The sequence below is a fragment of the Panthera leo genome, chromosome B2 (assembly GCF_018350215.1).
Source record: "Panthera leo isolate Ple1 chromosome B2, P.leo_Ple1_pat1.1, whole genome shotgun sequence".
Lineage (NCBI taxonomy): Eukaryota > Metazoa > Chordata > Mammalia > Carnivora > Felidae > Panthera > Panthera leo.
The window spans coordinates 97,603,634-97,624,183 of NC_056683.1; the positions used below are offsets into that span (position 1 = coordinate 97,603,634).

Below are 20,550 nucleotides of genomic sequence, written 5' to 3' on the forward strand. Positions count from 1 at the left end.
TCTGAACTAAATTTGATTAGATAAGGCTCTCTCTGTGACATTGACTGCCTTGCTGAATCAGAGTCAAGACTGGCTAGGCTGCACTCCAGAGTGCAGAGATGGGCAGGTTGTTCCTTCTGATTAACTATAGAACCAGGTCAGGAGGGACTTCCAAGGCCATCAATCCCAACTTCCCATCTGCTACCTGAATCTCCCCTAATGTTCCAAGCAAGACACTGTTTTGCATGGGCCTTGGTGTTGGGATTCTATGTAAGTTTTAAAAAGGCCACATCATAAAAAGCTGTCGAAAAAGCAAATAATAGTAATAATAAAGATATATGGAACCAAGATGTTTTTAATATCTTCTCTAGTGTCTGCCAATATTTTACCTACCAGTGTAGTATTACAATTCAGACATTTAAAATTATTTATAGTTAAAAAAAACTTGGTGAGCATAATGTCAGTGTTTCTGATTTCTTGCCTTTTTTTTCTTTTTGGTTAAGTAAGTTGGGGGGTTTGCCAGACAGCGATTTTAATTTTAACCTTTGTGTCAAAAGATCTTTCTGGAGCGCCTGGGTGGCTCAGTCGGCTAAGCGTCTGACTTTGACTCAGGTCACGATCTCGCGGTCCGTGAGTTCGAGCCCCGCGTCGGGCTCAGGGCTGATGGCTCAGAGCCTGGAGCCTGCTTCCAATTCTGTGTCTCCCTCTCTCTCTGCCCCTCCCCCGCTCATGCTCTGTCTCTGTCTCAAAAATAAATAAACGTTAAAATAAAATTTAAAAAAAAGATCTTTCAAAAATTTATCAGTCTACATTAAGAGATTTTTTTAGGGGCACCTGGGTGGCTCAGGTTAAGTGAATTGGTTAAGTGTTTGACTTTGGCTCAGGTCATGATCTCATGGTTCGTGGGTTCGAGCCCTGCATCAGGCTCTGCATTGACAGCACAGAGCCTGCTTGGGATTCTCTCTCTCCCTGTCTCTCTCTCTCTCTCTCTGCCCCTCCCCCACCCCCAAAATAAATAAATAAACTTTTAAAAAAAGATATTTTTTAGTACAAATGTATACACAATGAATGCAGCTATATTCAGGAGGGGGGAAAATCTAGTTCTCTGTACAGGGGGGAGAAACAGAAAAAAAAACAAAAACCAAAAAACACCAATATGTCAACAGTGATTATGCATAGTAAGTAGAATTATAAGTGTTTTTAAACTTCTCTTTAATTTTCCAAATTTGCTTTATAGAGAAAAGACTGCAGTCTTGAATGTAAGAAATAAACTACCCACTGTAAGAACTTACTTTGTGCCAGGGGCCCTTGACCCTGGGGATACAAGTGAATGAAGTAGCCTCTGCCTTCCTGGCTGGCACTGTGGCAGGAGAGATTCTGCTAAACGCAGAAAATGCCCAACAGGGAGGATGAGTACTGGGGGCCAAGTGCACCGCACAGGAAAGGGGATGGACAGTGTGGGGGAAAGAGCTGTTTCACGTGAGGTTGTCTGTGCTCCTTGCATGCAACTTAAGATTACTTTTTCATGCCCCAGAGTCATAGTTTTACAGTGATCAAAAGAGAAGGTATAGGAATGCACTTTGAAAGTAATTTGACCTTAGAGCAGACTTGGAAATTGTAGACTGACTGTTTGTTTGATTGATTGATTTTTTTAATGAAAACCCTGACATGAGTTGTTGTAATTTTTCCTCTGTCAGTTTTCACTAAAAATGTAAGACTTGGGTGGGGGGAGGGGGGTGAGGTTAGTTGTATTCATTCATTCATTCATTCATTCATTCATCAAGTTTTATGTTATGTTATTTTTAAGATTATTTATTTATTTTGAGAGGTGGGGAGGGGCAGGGAGAGAGAGAATCCCAAGTAGTCTCCGCACTGTTAGTGTGGGGCCCCGCGCAGGGCTCCAACTCACCACCCACGAGATCATGACCTGACCGGAAATCAAGAGTCAGACGTTTAACTAAGCCACCGAGGCGCCCCTGTTCAACAAGTTTTATTAAGTACACAACACGTGCTACATATCACAGTGTCATAGGGGACTGTTAACTGATTAAAATATATTCCCCTTGTTGTGATGAGCACTGGGTGCTATATATAAGTGATGAATTGGTAAATTCTACACCTGAAACCAATTTTATCAAATTTGTTAACTAGAATTTAATTCAAACCTTAAAATATATTCCCAAATATCAAGGACAATATATATTTCCATTGATTTAGAATTTCTTTCTATTTTCTTTAATCAGTTTATTTTCTCAGTTTTTAAATAATTTTAAACACCTAAGCATTACAATTTTTTGTTTAATTTCCATTTCCTTTTTCCTCCTGAGAACAGAAGGAATCCCCATCCTGCCATGTGTTAACAGTTTGTGAGGCTTCCACAAGGGAGCTTCTCAGACTTGCATGTGCACTGGATCCCTGGGCAGCTTGTTAAAATGCAGATTCTGATTCAGCAGCCGCTGGGTGGGGACTATGAGTCTGCACTTCTAATACTCACCCAGATTCCTCAGGTGCCAGATGGAAATGACAACACCTAAAGTGCAAGGTGGCTCGGAGGTAACATGTGGAGGGGCCCAGTGCAGGGAGGTGCATGGAGGCCACTCTCTGGATAAATGCTTCCATCCCTCTGCCCCTCCGGCACGGGGCTGGCCATGTTCGTCCTTGTGCTTCAACAGTGAACAACACTGTGCTTGATACACGGTAGGAGCCCATTAGTATTTGCGGATCAAGCACAGAATGAATCTTTAAAAACATGTCTGACAAATCCCATTATCTTTTTTTTAACGAACTGACGTTGAAGATAATTTTAAGGATACTTTTTAATGATAAAATAATGACCCATATGCCATCCTTTTCACACAGATATTTATTTAGATGACCTCATTCCTACTGACATCTTTTACATTCTTGCAATGAGGGCACATAATATCTCCATTTTACAGTAGATTATAAATGTCTTTTTTTAACATTGTGTTCACAGTTACACTTTTTATGACTGCTTAATATGAGTAGTATTGATGTTCCACAGTTTATTAAACTATTTCCTGATATCACTTAGGATGTTTTTTATTTTTAATTTTCACTACTTTAGAGAGACATACAGCTGATTGAGACCATTTGATGTAGTTAGTCCCCCTCTACTGTGCTTATTTGACATATACTTTATTTCCCCTGTGCTTAATTTACTTGAATATTTTTCTATGATTTAGAAGGTAATTTTAAGCTTTGAACATCACACGCCATTATCTCAAAGCATTACAGGAATAGCCTTAAAAATGAATATATAGGTACTATCTAATCAAAGAGTATTACTTTTTTGGTTTTCTTTTATTTAAATGATAAGAATTGTACTTTCCCCTTCTAGGTATTCTTTTCTAAGTTAATTCGATCTGAATTTTGGCATCTGTGTTCCTTTACTCTTGTATGTTACAGCAGTCGCCCCATTTAGTTAAGTTTCTCAACATCCTCCCCGCTTTTATCCTCACATACTCTTTAAAAAGTAACTAATAACCACACGTGCAAGGATGAGACTTTATGAACTGAGAAATAAAGGCTTATCATTAAAGCATGCTTACGCTGAAGATCATTTATATTGTATTTACCATAAATGAGTTAATTAAATACTATAGTTGGCAAGTTTGTAGCCTAAACTTAGAATTCTTCTTTACATTTTAAAAATACTCCTACAGGGGCGCCTGGGTGGTGCAGTCGGTTAAGCGTCCGACTTCAGCCAGGTCACGATCTCGCGGTCCGTGAGTTCGAGCCCCGCGCCAGGCTCTGGGCTGATGGCTCGGAGCCTGGAGCCTGTTTCCGATTCTGTGTCTCCCTCTCTCTCTGACCCTCCCCCGTTCATGCTCTGTCTCTCTCTGTCCCAAAAATAAATAAAAAACGTTGAAAAAAAATTAAAAATACTCCTACAGCACTTTTAAAATAGATGTGCGTGTTAATAAATTACGGCGCGTCTTTATTTCCCTCTGCAATAAAAACATAAGTGTTTCCTTTCTCCGCAGCTTAAAGTGAGTAGAAAGAATCTTCTTAATGTCTGCAAACTTATATTCAAAATTAGCAGAAGTGAGAAGAATGACTCTCTGATTGAAAATGACAGCATTCTGGGTGAGTATCACTCAGCACCACCACCGAGTGAATGTCGCACTTGAGTGAATGAGGAGTTTGGGGAGCAAAGTTCTCACTAATGGTGGCCAGAATATCTTTATTTTCTACTAATTCCAGAAGTGATGCGATGCCTATTGTTGCTCTGTCCGTCTCTGTGTTTTCCATATTCCTTTGAATGTATCCTCGTTAGCTATTTGTTTTCAATGTCTGTAGTAACATCATGTGACTATCAAGTGTTGCCTATTTAAAAATTCATCTCCTGGTCTTGGATTGACTGTCAGACAAAATACACTTAATGATATTTAACATAATTGAAATTTTTGGTCTTTTGATGTAGTAGAAATGACAAAAACTTGGAAGACAAACTGGAAGACAGGTGTTGTAGGCATTTGACATCAAAGTGTCTCAAATGTGTTTCAAATATGTAGGTAGAGAAATTTTATTGCCCTGTAGCTAGCTACATAACGTTTAAATAGCTAATAATGTTTAAATCTTAAACATTAAATAATTAAGATGCTTCAGTAGTTATCTAAATAGAAATCTTTTATGAATTAGTATTGCTGATCTAAGGGAAGGCAGCAGAGTTCTTTTTTTGCAACATAGGATAAATGACCTCTTTTTTTGACCTCAGCAGACAGTTTTTGAGAGAGACAGAGACGGAATGTGAGTGGGTTAGGGGCAGAGAGAGAGGGGGACACAGAATCCGAAGCAGGTTCCAGGTTCCGAGCTGTCAGCACAGAGCCTGATGCGGGGCCCGAACTCATGAGCTGTGAGATCATGACCTGAGCCTAAGTCAGATGCTCAACCGACTGAGCCACCCAGGTGCCCCAAGAACATGTTCTTATTTATATATTAATTATCCCATCCTTTTGCTGTCACTGTTATTACAGAGATTTGTCTTTGCTACACGTAAGCTTTCCTCTTTACACCACATGAGTAACCCTTAACAAGCATCTATATGTAGGTTCTCACTAACATTTTAGAAATTATATTTGGTGTTCACATGCAAGTGCTTTAAAATGTCTCTCTCGGGGCGCCTGGGTGGCTCAGTCGGTTGGGCGTCTGACTTCGGCTCAGGTCACGATCTCGCGGTCCGTGAGTTCGAGCCCCGCGTCGGGCTCTGGGCTGATGGCTCAGAGCCTGGAGCCTGCTTCCGATTCTGTGTCTCCCTCTCTCTCTGCCCCTCCCCCGTTCATGCTCTGTCTCTCTCTGTCTCAAAAATAAATAAAATGTTAAAAAAAAAAATTAAAAAAAAAAAAGTCTCTCTCCAGCTGTTATACATTTGTCATAATTCATCTTCTTGACAGAATCATTACTGGAGGTCCTGAGAAATGAAGACCTGCACACTAACACTGAAGCTTTTTTATACTGTATGGGGGCTATCAAATTCATTTCTGGAAACCCAGGATTTCTCGATGAAATGATCAGCAAAGGTGCTGTGGAAATATTGGTGAATTTGATAAAGCAGATCAATGAGAACACCAGGAAATGTGGCACATGTCTGCCTAACTCAGGCCACTTGTTAGTCCAAGTGAGTATTTTACTTGAAAAGGTTATATGTGTAAAATTAGTTTTTATGTTACCTAACACTAGTTACCTGCCAGGTGTAACAGGTAACAAGGGGGCTGTTACCTAGTCAGCTGGGGGTGCCTGGCCTTGGGGTTCAAGAACAGCAGCCACTGCTCCACCTCTGCCCCCATGTGTGCCCATTTTCCCTGGAAAGGCCACTCCATGGCTTTTCACCAAACAGCTCTCTGTGGCTTTGAAATCCATTTCCGCTACCCTGCAGAGAAAGTAGGCCTGAGACAATAAAAAGTAGCCTCTCTCTGCAAAACAATTGCAAGCTCTTACCAGAATTTTAACATGCAGAGTTTTAACTTTTAGAGCTTCAAAGACTGAAGATTGTTCATGGTAGCTAATGTCATGGATCTCGTACCTCCAGTAAAAAGCAGAAGTTAACAATACGGGGGTGTGGAGATGACCCACAGGCCTGAGACTATAAGCATGAGGGTTAGCAAAACTAGATCTGTTTAACATGACCGGGGGCAAGAAAAAAGAGATTGGTTCCGTGTTAGTTTTACTACTTCTTTTGTGGCAGATTAAATTTCATAGTTAAATTATTTTCATTGGAGATGCTTCAGCTCTCATGTTCATTTTTAGATGAGATTTTACTTTTTAATAGGATTTGTATATCAGATAATAGCATCTTTGATGTAATACTTCATGAGATTTGAAATGTGCCTGCCAATTAATGAGGATTGATTGAGCACTCAGGGTGCTGGCAGCTTTGGGGAAAGTGTGTTAAAAATTAGATTTGAGCCCTGCCTTAAAGATGCTTAAAGTGTTTATGATGATCATTAATTTTGGACTTTGTGGTCTGTCTCCATTTTGAAAAAAGATTATGAAAACCCCTTTTAGTCGTGGATGATGCAGAATTATATGGGATGAGCCATCTTTTGTCTAGGGAGGCTTAGAAACATTATTTTCTTACTGCCAGTGGTATTGAGTTATTCAAAAGTTTTCCTCAATGAAAATAATTACTTTGGTTATATAATTATATTTCCTTATTAAAATGCAAAAAAAGTATAAGGAAGAGTGTAAAATTGCCTGAAATATTTTTACCCTGAGATAATACACCTCCAGCATTTTAGCAAACATTTTCCCATGCATTTTACATATATATACTTACATATGCATAATTTCATATAATTCTTACGTTTTTATCATGAACCATCTTATTTTTAATAGCTCTTCTCACTTATTTTCCCTTATTTTCCATTACCCTCTTCCTTCCTCATTTCTCCTGTTCCAACCAGTTATTGTCCACACTGATGTGCTCAGCACCTTTTAATGCAATCATAGGTTTTCAAAAATGGGATATTCTATGCACTTCTCTGTTCTCATTTAACAATACATTGTAAGAACCCCTTGGAGACTTATTTTACTTTTTTTTTAATGACTGCACAATATTCTGTGATAAGGATGTACCTCAGATTCCGAACTGTTCTCCTTTTGGGATATTCACTCTTTTTAATTTTTATGCAATGGCTTTTAGAATTCTTGTCTGATTAAAAAATCTCTTTCCAACCCATTTATATACACATATATAAATATATATGTAAATATACTATACTATAATATATGTTGTAATATACAACAAAATAAAATATATGCAAATTTATATGTTTATTTATATTTATATTTATTTATATACTTATATATGTTAAAATATATACTATATAGAAGTAGGATCAGTTGGTATAAAGGAACATTGACCGTTTTTCAGAATATTTATGTATTTATTTTGAGGAGGGGGAGGGGCAGAAAGGAGGGAGAGAGACAATCCCAAGCAGGCTCCAGGCTGTTAGCGCAGAGCCTGATGTGGGGCTGGAACTCACAAACTGTGAGATCACGACCTGAGCCAAAATCAGTAGTCGGACACTTAACCAAATGAGCCACCCAGGTGCCCCAAGGAGCACTGAGTATTATTGTAACCTGGATCGCCAGTCCAGAACTAGGACAAGTGTATACCAGTAAGTACAGTGTAATCCCCATGTTCCCCTTCTTTCCCTTCCACCTACACTCAGCATCCTTAGGTTCACTAGGTTAGATGTCTTTTTCCTTTCCTGGCATCCATGCACCCCGCTAGGTGGTGTAACAAGGGGCACTCTAGTAACTTCTTCCTCTCTGCCTGCCACTACTCACCAGGCACTGTCATTGTCCCCAGATCCCTCCTCTGAACCTGTCTAGGATCTGGCATAGCCAGGGCTTACATGCCTGAGGTTTCTCCCTGGAGCACAATCCAGCAGGAGAAAGTGCCACCACCTAAGAATGCACTCCTGCGATGGTCACCAGGCCCCTTTTGCACCATCTACACAGTGTCACTCTGTGTGTGTGTGTGTGTGTGTGTGTGTGTGTGTGTGTGTTTACAGATCTGGGAGGAAGGAGATCTTGTTTTAGGCTATTTTATCATGGGACCCCCTGAACTAGACATTCCCTCATATTTAATTAAAAGGAAGAAAAGCTGTTGTGTATCATACAGTTGATAAAATGTAAGCAACATGACTTCATTATAGGAGCAGATGAAAATCTCTACTCCTGTGAATGTGTAACACTGACTGGCTGTTCACTAGCCGGCCCATGTGCAAATTCAACCAAACAGATCTGGCCATGCAGAGAACTGTTTGTTCATACTAGTTTTCAGAACGTGGTAACTCTAGCTCATGAGACGTTTTTAAAAAGCAACTTTGTTCAATAGAAAAAATAAGTTGATTACAGTGGCTGTACCAATAAAATGTCTGTAAGCCAGAGAGAACCTGGCAAGACCAAAACGACAAGGGTAGGTAACTGTGACTACAAGGGTAGTCACAGGTGTGACTTCCTCTCTTCTATGACTTTCAACCCGGAGAACCTCAGTAGCTTCAGCACACTTTCTGGGCACCTCCTGTTATAGAACTATAGGTTCTAGCATGTGGCCCAAATGCTGGAGTCATTCTGTTTCCCCAAAGCTGCCCTGTTGGGCACCCAGAAGCTGGAGCCTGAAGCTTGTGTAGGATTTGGGAAACTGGCACGAAGGGAATGGGATAAGGTGTGTTTGGGGAATGCCAAGCAGGTAGGCTTGTCCAGAGCCGAGAGGTTCTGTGAGGTTCAGAGGCCACAGCCCTGAGTCTCGAACACCAGGCTATCGAGTGTGGACTTGGAGGAGCTGCTGGAGGTGGGGAGGAGGAGGGGAGATCAGAGTGGCAGAAAGACGAACGTGCACGAGACAATAAATTGGAAAAGACCAAGAAGCTGACAAGCGATGGGAGGGGACTGTGTCAGTCGCACAGACTGGTTGGAGGGCAGAGCTCTCACACACAGCAGCCCCAGTTAAGAGGCATTGCTGCAGTTACTAGGGTCGGGGCAGATTATAATAGAGCTAAAGGGAAGAGGTCAAGGAGTGGGTGTGGAAGGAAGACTCCTCCACAGCATCTGGGCTAAAGCTGCTTACAGGAAAACACGAAGTTCTGAGATCTTGAAGGTTTTCTTTATGTTGTTTCTCACTTGTATATATATATGGAGAGGGAGAGGGATATATGTGTGTATATATATAAATATATATATGTATATATATATATATATATATATATATATATATATATATGTTTATGTTGTTCACTGTGTGGTTGAAATCAAGGGACATTGATTTCACAGGTGTTGCTCTGTGCCAGGCATGTTCTGGATGGGGTAAGGAACACAGTTGCCAGTAGGGGCCTACCGTCTGGAGATACCCCGTGTCCAGATAATAGTATTCTGATGCCGCATTCTTCTATCATGGAAATCATGGTATTTACACACGTTCAATGCTGCATTCTGTTCTGCCTACCATGTACTTAATAGCATTTTGAGAGGGTGACTGTAGCTGCTCAGAGGAACCAAGGCATTGCTGCCTGTGTGCCAAGTACAAGTATTAATACAGAACTGGAGATACGACTTTGTAAAATGGCAGGAGTAAAGAAGTTTAAACTGTGTATGTTTACTGAATTCTAGAATGCTAGGATTTCAGGAGAGCCCCCCAAAAGTTGGAAAAAGACAAATATAGGCCAGACAAAAGGCAAGGCCCCCTAAATGCCAGTAGTAAATTGTATCACCCAAGGAGGTGACAGACAGAAATAGGGATTTGTCAATGTTGGTCTTGAATGAGTTATCAGGAGGTGTTAGGTTCATGTCTGACTTCTAAAGCCTAGCATTTGGGAAGGTATAACATGGGAGTGGAGGTAGACTGCTAGAATCACCTCCATCATAAAGTTTGTTGTGGTCTCCATCATACCCTCTTCCTAGGGAATGGGGAAAAGTCTTCTATATATGTCATAATCACAACCAAGCTCTGATGACCCTGGTGTCTTGTCTGTCCTCTTGCGTTTTGAGAACATCATGTACACAGCTGCTTTACTGTAATTGAAGAAATCTCAAGGTATCACATTTATAGTTAGGTAATTTATAGGTATATAATGTAACTATTTTTTAACGGTTTTTTTTAAGTTTATTTATTTTGAGAGAGAGAGAACACAAGCCAGGGAGGGGCAGAGAGAGAGGGAGAGAGAAAATCCCAAGAAGGCTCCACACTGTCAGTGCAGAGCCCGACCAGGGCTGGATCTCACCAACTGTGAGACCATGACCTGAACCAAAACCAAAGGTCAGTTGCTTAATGGACTGAGCCACTCAGGAGCCCCTATAATGTAACTGTTAAAACCCAGATTGTCTTGAACTAACATTCCTACTTTTTCTTATTCCTTTGTATTTCCAACCTTTCTGGTTTACAGCTTGACCCATTTGATTTTGAGTTTAATCCATAGAGAAATACATTCTTTCCCTGCTTCAGATACAACATTTTTTACTGTTTTGTGACATCCAGATAACATGGTTCGCTTCCTTCCCCTCTTCTCATGTCCGGCTCACTTCTCTGGCCTCGAAGCCTTCAAGTGTCACCCCAGAGGGTCCTTCACACCCTAGTCACCTCCCTCCTTTGCCCAGTGCATCTCCTGAGTTATCTTCTTCCTTTTTCTCAGAGAAAATTTCTTAGTAATGTTAGTCCTCATGGCCCTCGTCATTCCCTGCTCCATTCCTTCACTTTGGCTTGCGTTTGGGAGAAGGAAAGTGAATTAAACCAAGAGAGATGACTCAGACATTTTGAGCCCGGATCGTTCAGAAAATGATACTATCATCATTAGAAATTAGAGAGTTATACAAGGAACTCATTTGGTGAGAGAAGGAAATTAATTACGTAATTAGTCTTAACTGAAAATTTTAAAGTGCCAGCAGAATAGCCAAGTGGGGCTGTCCAGTAAGCGACTGCAGTTTTGAACGGGTGCTTAGCAGAGAAAGTAAAGCTGAGAAAACAGATTTAGGGCCGTCTGCATGGAGGTGATAGTCGAAGTCAAGAAAGACCAAGGGGAGAGTATAGAAAGTTAGTAGAGGAGGTCAGAGAACAGATTCTATAAAATGGCCACATTTATGGAATGGGGGAAGAAAAGAGAAAATGCAGAGGCCCGGAAACTAAGAAAGGACCGTGTACAGGAGAGTAGAGATCTTAAAAGCACGGACTGGGTTGGTCAGCTCCGGGAAATGCTGTGGAGAGCACCCACGGGAGGGCACGTGTTCTTCTTGTGGAGAAGCTGGAGTAGGCGGGTGCGATGGAGTCATGCTCCAGTGCTCCGTGCTGTCTTGGAAGCTTGTAGGAGTTCTTTATCCCTGTTTTTTTGTTTTTGTTTTTGTTTTTGTTTTTTTTTAATGAAAAGGTGTTTTGATGTCATTGATTTTTTAAAAACATGTCTAAGCCCCAGAGTAGACTCCCTGCTTTGAGTCATGGGAGTTCACTGCTGTATTCTGTGTGTGGCCCTCCTCCACCCCGTCTTCAAAAGCCTGAAGGTCCATTTGGCTTTGTACCCAGTGCTGGGACAGGGCTGTCTAGTGAAGAGAGCACACGCCTGAGCTGGCCTTTCGTCTCTGACCCTAGCAGCGCTTCTCAGCCTCTGAGCCCCGCTTTCCTCGTGTTTAAAGGACCAGCGTAACGTGTAGTTGGGAAAATTAATGAGCTAATCAAAGCACTAGAATAGGATATGGCACATAGTTGGTACTCAGCAGAAATTTATTAAATAAAATAAAATCAGAGTTTCAAACCTGAAGTTTTAATTGAATAGCAATTTCTTCTGATGAGAAAAAAAAATTAATCGCAAGAAATTAAGATGATAGAAGTAGATTTCAAATCTTGGATCTTTTTAGGTTCTTCCGTCTTTGACAAGCTCTGTGGAGAACCGTGCTGAATAGAAACTAAAATCTGGAAGGGGGTGCTATATTGGCAACGTAGGATTCTGGGTACTTCACAGACACCAAATTCTCAGAGTCAACTATTCTCTGCTTCAAGGATTTAGGGAATTTAAGTGATGCCTTTGACTGAAGGCTGGAGATTCAGTGAAGCAGTGATTTACATTATGTTAGTAATTAACAACTGTACCTGTAAATCTTGCTTGGGGTCCTTTAAATCTCTTGTTAGTTATATTTAGTCATTTTAAGATGTATTTAGGTAGTTAATTATTATGAGTATGCACACTTAACTAGGAAAGTATGTTAACTCCCTTTCTGTGGCTTACCCTGCCTATGGGAAATCTACCTCTCAGACCATAAAATCAGAACCAAGGCAATAACTTCCACCTGATGGAACCTTGTTCTGGTTATTGGAGGAAATAAACTGCATAGCTATAAAATGAGAGCAAATATTCCCATGATTATATTTCTTAAATTCTTATAATTTTCTTGGAGATTTGATGATTAAGATTTGATGTCACTTAAAGCATCTTTTTTAAAGGTTTTGTTTGAGTAGGAAGAGGCAAATGAGGTCATTTATTTTCTTATTGTTTTAATTGAGGCATATAATTTACGATCCAATGAAATGCTCAGATCTTATATGTTTGATGAGTTTTTTTATATATAATTTCTTGTCAAACTGGCTTCCATACAACACCCAGTGCTCATCCCAACAAGTGCCCTCCTTAATGCCCATCACCCACTTTCCCCTCTACCCCACCCCCCATCAACCCTTAATTTATTCTCTGTTTTTAAGAGTCTCTTATGGTTTGCCTCCTTCCCTCTCTGTTTATAACTTTTTCCCCTTCCCCTCCCCCGATGTTTGATGAGTCAAAAGCATACAGGGGGGTGGGAGGGAGGGGAGGGTGGGTGATGGGTATTGAGGAGGGCACCTTTTGGGATGAGCACTGGGTGTTGTATGGAAACCAATTTGACAATAAACTTCATATATTGAAAAAAAAAAAAAAAAAAGCATACAGCCATGTAATCCACACCCCTGTCAAAATTCAGAAGATTTCTATCACCTCAGAAATTTCCTCCCACCGCTTCCCAGTTAATTCCCATTCTCCTACTCATAAAGGGAACCATTTTTCTAATGTCTTTCACCATAGATGAGCTCTACCTATTCTAGAATTTAACAAAAATGGAATATACGGTGTGTGCTTTTTTGTGTCTGGCTTGTTTTCTTTAACTTTTATTTTGAACCAAATATAGGTTCACAAGATGTTGCAAAAATAGTACAGAGGAGTCCTGTGTACCCCTCACCCAGCTTCTCCCAGTGGTGACATTTTACATAACTATCGTACATTATGAAAACCAGGAAATTGAATTGTATAGTACAGTTAACTAGAGTACTATTTCTGGCTCAATTTGCTTCTCAGTATATTGTTTTTGAGATGAAATGAAACTTTTTTTGTCACAATCTTTGGTATTGGCCACTAGGCTTGGTAATTTTGTAATGATGTATTTGTTAGTGAAGAGGGGACCAGCATTTGCTACTTAGGAGGCTTCTTTCCTATAAGGAATACCCAGTATAACTAAAAAACCTAATCAGCCAACTGGCATGGGGGGCGTGGGGGTGGCAGTCATAGCCCTGGCTCTTCCTCTTCACTTCTCCTCCCTTTCTTGGGGAAGACCTATGAATAGGTAACTCTTGCTCACCTCAGATTCTCCAGGGATTAGCATATCTAAAGGTTTGGGGAGGGGTGCCTGGGTGGCTCAGTCGGTTAAGCATCTGACTTCAGCTCAGGTCATGATCTCATGGCTTGTGAGTTTGAGCCCTGCGTTGGGCTCTGCGCTGACCGCTCAGAGCCTGGAGCCTGCTTCAGATTCTGTGTCTCCCTCTCTCTGCCCCTCCCTGACTCATATTCTGTCTCTCTGTCTCTCAAAAATAAATAAACATTAAAAAAATAAATAAAACAAGTAAAAAGATTTGAGGAGACTCAGAGACCCCAGACATGTAATGTAGTGTCTTGGGTTTGAACCTAGAAATAAGAGAAAAACTAAGGCAGATGGGGATGGGGAGAAAGTTATCATCATGGTTGGAACTTGTAATTTATAGGTGAGGCAGACATACATTCTCAACCTGAATCCCTGAATTAGACCATCACAAGCTGTATCTGCCTCAGAAGGAGCAGAGGAGAGCATCCTGTGCTCCCTAGTCAGGAAGTAAGGGATGGAGACGGGTCAGGAGTATTATGCTAGAGAGTATCTCTTCACAAGGAAGGAACATCAAGAGTGGGAAGTAAATATTCCTATGCCTACTGTTTCTGGGAAGAAACATTTATTTCTTTTTAAAAAAAAATTTTTTTTAATGTTTACTTATTTTTGAGAGAAAGACAGAGAAAGAGCTTCAGTGGGGAAGGGGCAGAGAGAGAGGGAGACACAGAATCCAAAGCAGGCTTCAGGCTGTAAGCTGTCAGCACAGAGTCCGACCTGGGGCTCGAACCCACGGGCTGTGAGATCATGACCTGAGCCTAAGTCTGTCACTTAATCAACTGAGCTACCCAGGCACCCCTTAAAAAAATTTTTTTTAATGATGATTTACTTTTGAGACAGAAAGACAGAGTGGCAGTGAGCGAGGGGCAGAGAGAGGGAGACACAGAATCCAAAGCAGGCTCCAGGCTCTGAGCTGTCAGCACAGAGCCTGACGAGGGGCTCAAACCCACGAACCGTGAGATCATAACCTGAACTGAAGTCCAGTGCTTAACCGACTGAGCCACCCAGGCATCTGACATTTGCTTCTTAATTACTGTCATACCTGCTTAGCCTCATCTCTTCATTGTAGACATATCAGTTCTGGCAATAAATGTCACTAGGGGTGCCTGGGTGGCTTGGTCGGTTAAGCGTCCGACTTCGGCTCTGGTCATGATCTCACGGTCTGTGAGTTCGAGCCCCGCGTTGGGCTCTGTGCTGACAGCTCAGAGCCTGGAGCCTGTTTCAGATTCTGTGTCTCCCTCTCTCTCTGCTCCTCCCCTGTTCATGCTCTGTCTCTCTCTGTCTCAAAAATAAATAAACGTTAAAAAAAAAAATTAAAAAAAAAAAAAGAAATGTCACTAACTTCAACATGTGATTAGGAAAATTGGTGTTATTACTTGGTAGTTCTTGGTATTACATTATCTTTTTCCGATTCATTTTCCTCATTTTACCATATTGACATACTACATAGTTTATACAACATTCAAAATTTCAAGTATGCTGTTACATGTAATAGCTGCAACTAGCAGAATCAGCTACCTCCTCATTTTACCAAAGTAACTGACATAGAGACAGTAAATGGAGAAACAATCACGAACACAGGCGAGTGTTAGTCTCTGAGTAAGGCATTGGGTGTTTGAGGAGGACGGAACCACTTCCTGCTGAAGTAGGACACCCATGATAGGAATGTGCCAAGTGGGCTCCATAGCCAGGCACCAAGCAGTATCAAGGATTATGAATTATTATCACTTTCATGTGCATATATCTTAACTCCAATAAAACGCTTGGGAATTTGGGTGCTAGTGGTTTCATGTGTAGGTGGCATCATTGATTCCTCTCATCTCAGCCAGAACTGTATTAATCATATATGAGACAGTATGAAACTTCTTGGGTTACCACAGAGGCTCTGGTTTAGGCATATATTGTGGTCGCAATTGGGCACAAATCCAAAAAATGAGTGTGCTTTTATTAATAGAGGGAGATGGTTTTGCTGAGGTTGGAAAATGGTGTGGCTTTGGCTCTTAAATCATTTTACACTGTCTGTGGTCTCTGGCGGCTGTGTTTATTCTTTCACATCATCAGCGGGAAGTGAACCATTTTGCAGTTGGCAGTTAAGTCGAGATAAAGCTCGAGGGATTTTGGTTATGGATATTCCAGGTGATTGAGAAGTAAAATGAATGCTTTCAGAGATAGCCAAAAGGAGAGGGGGAGACAACAAACAAGGAGTCAGAGCTTAGGATGTTCACCTACCTGGTAGCCGGTGGACTTTCTGAGCCTCGGTTTTCTCATCTGAAAAGTGGGGCTCATAATACCTTTCCTGTCTGCCTTAGGGGGCTGGTGTAGGGAGCAAATGAGATCACGTTCACAGGATAGATTTAAAAACCATAAAGTAAGCTGCTCAAATTCTTTCCACGATAGCATTCAATATAGAAAAATAACTAAAACTGAATCTTGATGCCGATTTTGGTAGAGGAAACATAATAATTTTCAAATTAATGGTGCAGTCTTCAGTTGTGTTGTGTTCAAAAGGTTTCTTTGAAACCTGGTTTTTTTGGAATAGGGAAAAGTGTTTCTCCAAGGAACAATACCATGATTGATGGTGAAGTTCCAGGGCCAGCCAAAAAGCCTGTTGAACTTCTGCTGCACCGCAACGGGAGTTCTGTGGTGGACTGTGATCTGCAAGCCCTTCTGCTCTGGAGCAGTCCTCAGGGTGGAATGCCTTCTAGGGCAGAGGCTGATTAGTCCCCTGGGGGCTGAGGGTTCTGATGGACGAAGGTCCAAAGGGAAGAGAGAAGGCTGTCCTCTCTGGAAATGCACAGTACGTAGAGGCTCGAGTCAACCAAACAGCCCACCCTGCCATGTGCCCCCCTGCCCCTTGCCCCTGCAGGAGAGGCTGCAGGAATGAGGCCCCAGCTGCTGGGCCTATGCTGTCATTCTTTTAATTATTTTTTTTAATGTTTATTCATTTTTGAGAGAGAGAGACAGAGCGTAAGTAGGGGAGGGGCAGAGAGAGAGGGAGACACAGAATCCAAAGCAGGCTCCAGGCTCTGAGCTGTCAGCCCAGAGCCTGACGTGGGGCTCGAACTCACAAACCGTGAGATCATGACCTGAGCCAAAGTCGGACGCTGAACCGACTGAGCCACCCAGGTGCCCTGTGCTGTCATTCTTAAATCCTGTGATGTAAATCAGGAAGGCCTCATATTTTAAGACAATGATTTCTTGTGTTTGCTGAAGTATTTCAATTAATAGTTGAGAACATAATTTGAAATTGATAATTAAGTGCCTATAATGAAAAAGTGCCTATTTGAAAAAAATAGGTGCTTTTGAATTCTAATTTTACTGTACTAAAATGCTGTTTATAAATTATAAAAGCTTCATGAATCATCTCATCACTTCTCCACGTAATCTTTCCCTTTAAAATGCGTCTCCCATGGGGCGCCTGGGTGGCTCAGTTGGTTAGGCGTCCAGCTTCGGCTCAGGTCATGATCTCACGGTTTGTGAGTTCAAGCCCCACGTTGGGCTCTGTGCTGACAGCTGAAAGCCTGGAGCCTGCTTCGGATTCTGTGTCTCCCCCTCTCTCTGCCCCTCCCCCACTCATGCTCTGTCTCTCTCTGTCTCAAAAATAAATAAACATTTTTAAAAAATTAAAAAAATAAAATAAAATGCGTCTCCCAGTGTTGACTACACAGTGAGAACGTTCAGTGCTAGATAGGACAGCTTTGCCAAAGCCATCAGGCATTTTCTTGGAGATTCTGATGGAGGGTGAGGCCCAGTACCTCTTATGATCAAGAAATTTGGGGAAACTGGAGAGAAGAAGCTGCCTCAGAAAAAATGAGCACCATAAAGTTGTAGAGTGTAGCTCTGTCATTTTTCAGGAGTAAATTAGTAACGGGAATCACACCAGAATGTTTCTTTCTTGATATATACCAAAAATGTGGGCGATGCCTCAGACATCATCTAACCACTACTGATAAGCAAGGATGACTAAATTCTTATTAATCATCTTGGGAGATGATCAGTTCTATATTCTTCTCCTTTTTCTTCTTCCCACTGCTTGCCTCGCTGCCCCCATGCAGTTGCACTGTTAGGAGACAGGAAAAAAAGAATCGAAACTCATGTTCTTTGGTTTGCTATTTCTTTGTGAGATGACACCTGGGAACTGCTCCTTTAGAAGCTCAACAGGCATCTGTGTAACCATGTCACTTGCGCTTCTTTTTTATATCCCAAAATAAAACAGAAAAGTACATAAGTAGGGTTAGGAACAATATAAATTACAATGGAAAGTTAAGAGATGGATACACTTCCACGAGCATAAAGCTTGGACTTTGGTGAACTCCTGTTTTAGGGACAGGCCCATTGGGTGGGCTTTCCAGGGGGGATGGAAAGCTCATTAGTGATTTCTGCAAATATATCTCTGTTAAAAGTTGGAGCAAGGCTGAGAGTTAAGTGGGTTGACTATAAATTTGCCTTTAACTGTCACGGCAGTATTTAACTAGACTCTCCTCCCACTGATCTTTTACATTTTTCCCAGAAACAGCCCCTTGTCTGTACTCGGTGGTCAGCCCCACCCCCACCCAGCAGTGAGATTGGTGGCTCCCTGCCAGCCTCTCAAAATGGGGGGCCTGCATTGCTTCCTCCCCCTGGTGACCTCCTCCCGATCTGCAGCCCTCAGGGCTTTGAGCTCTGGTTTACCACCAGGCCTCTGTTAATCCCCTGTACTTTTTTGCCAGAGTCTTCTTAAAGGGGAAGGTCCTCCTTTTCTGCTCCCTTGTCCCTTCAGCTCCTTGTCCTCCTTTTCTTCTTTCTCCTCCTCATCTCCTTTTTATCCCCTTCTTCTGTGCTTCATCCTGCCAGCTTTTTGTGGTCTTTTTATTTACTATCTTCATAGTAGAAAGAAGAATAAGAAACCATTTGTATACAAAGGAGCTCACAGTGGGAGAGAGGGTGCATGAAACCGTGGCTTTGCTTCTGTGCTGGGCATGGTGCAGGCATGAACAGGATGGTCTGTTAGCCTAGAGGAGATCGTGACCAGGTGCCGAAAAGTCTGCACAGAAAAGTTTTCCACAGAAAAGTAACCCTGAGCTGGTCCAGGGGATGGGCAGGCTGGAGAAGAGGTGGGAAAGGGATTGAAGAGGCCATTCTGGACTTGTCAAAGGATGTGAGTGTGGTACAGCATTTGAAAAGAGGAAGGGGGACAAGAGGTGAGCTTGGAGGCGTGAACTACACTGTGAAGAGTGAGCACCCTTAAGATATGCATTGTGCCTGATAGACCAGCAGAAGTCAGAGGAGGCCTTTGAACAGGGAAGGTTAGAGTTTGAGATGCTTCCTGTGGCCACAGGGAGTCATGTGGAGAGATGAACAAGGCAGGGGAGAGGTTGGAAAGAGCCTGTTGAGAGGTCTGTAGAGTTTGGGAAGGAGGTGACACAGGCTTAAATGGAACCAGCAATCCCGGTGGTGGAAAGAAGAGGAAGAACAGGTGACCCTTAGGTGTGAAGGGGGAAGAGTTTTAGCGCCTAGAAAGGAGCTGCTATAATCAATAAGATGGAATAGGGAATGCACAGAGAACTGGGCCCCCTCCAGGAAGTCCATTTTTCTTTCATCCGTTATTTTTTATTCCTCTGCTCCTTTAAAATCACCTTAAAATCTACTTCAGAGATATTGTCTGATTAATTCATGGCTTTCTGATATCCTAACCTTTCTATTTATCCCAGTCTTTCCTTCATAGGTATTCACCCATTCAGTCATTCCATCCACAAATGTTTATTGAAGACCCACTGTGTGCCAGGCACTGGATTTGGGCATAGGGGCACAATGATGAAAAGACCGTGCATAGGCCCTCACTAAAGCTTCGAGTATAGAGGAGTGGACAGACAATAAAACATAATACTAAATAACCTAACATTAAACAGCTTGTGGGGGGTGTAAGGTAGGAGATGAAGTTTGAGGGGTTGGTGAGAGTCAGATCATACAGGGCCTTGTAGACCATGGTCTGAAGATGGAATCTTATCCCAGGAGAAGTGGACAAAAAGCTAGTAGGGCTTGTGGTGACAGAAAGCAGAAAGACATGGTTCTGGGATGTCACTGAGGTTGGGGCTTGAACAACCAGGTTGACGGTAGTGGCATAGATTGAGGTGTTACTGTGTATTTTTCAAGTATGTGGCTCATGTTGCACTTAAGTTATTCTACCAGCATCACAGCTAACACACCTGGCAATACTTGATGTCACATCTCACTCAGCTCTGCACACTCCCCACAATGTGACACGTGCAGTACATGGAGAGGCCATGTCACATGTAAACGTGTGCCTCCACTCTTGACTTGGGCCATTGAATCAAAGCTGCGTTTGGGAGTAGAAGAACCTTGAGCTGTCTTAACTTTTTCTAATGAGGTAAGAAAAATGGTCGAGAGAGGGAAAAACTGAGGCCGAAACAAGAAAATAAAAGCTCCTAAGAAAACTGTTCCTTTTGCTGACGGCATCCCTTGCCAGAGGCTGGATGTGGGGAACAAGGGGATGGCAGTAGATCAAGGTGCCCAATCCGCGAAGCCTTAGGGACCAGGGAAGAGGACATGTTTTTGTGCATGATGATTAGAATGCATGTTCCCTGGCGTCTGATGGCCTGGCTTCAGGTCAGGATTCACATGAGCATATGAGCTCTTTGGACTCTGAGTTGGGAAAGCTTGTGAGTCATTCCTCGGGTTGATGTAAACAGCGGTGCTTGAGTGAGTGCCTGGGCTGTCTCTGGAGAAGGAGAACAGATAGAGCCAGGGTCTGATGATGAGAATTTTCCATTTTATGGTGGTGATGGCCTGGAAAGCCTAGAATGATTTATTAGCCTTCACACAAGACCATTCCTTAGCTTAGGAGACTATATTGTATAGATCCACGGTGAAGTGGAATGCTCAAGTGGTTTGTTTTCCCCT

At 42.0% G+C, this 20,550-nt stretch overlaps 1 protein-coding gene across 9 annotated transcripts in view; it reads left to right on the forward strand.

Annotated features, from left to right (window-relative positions):
• Positions 1-20,550, forward strand: part of ARMC2 (armadillo repeat containing 2) — a 138,482-nt gene that overhangs the window by 49,213 nt on the left and 68,719 nt on the right. For all 9 annotated transcript variants that reach the window (XR_006202750.1, XR_006202752.1, XR_006202749.1 and 6 more), the window contains 2 exons: positions 3,987-4,089; positions 5,397-5,620. Coding sequence is in view for 4 of the 9 variants with exons in the window: in XM_042939511.1 (XP_042795445.1) it covers positions 3,987-4,089; positions 5,397-5,620 (327 nt within the window). In the remaining 5 variants the exon portion in view is untranslated. The remainder of the gene's footprint in view (positions 1-3,986; positions 4,090-5,396; positions 5,621-20,550) is intronic.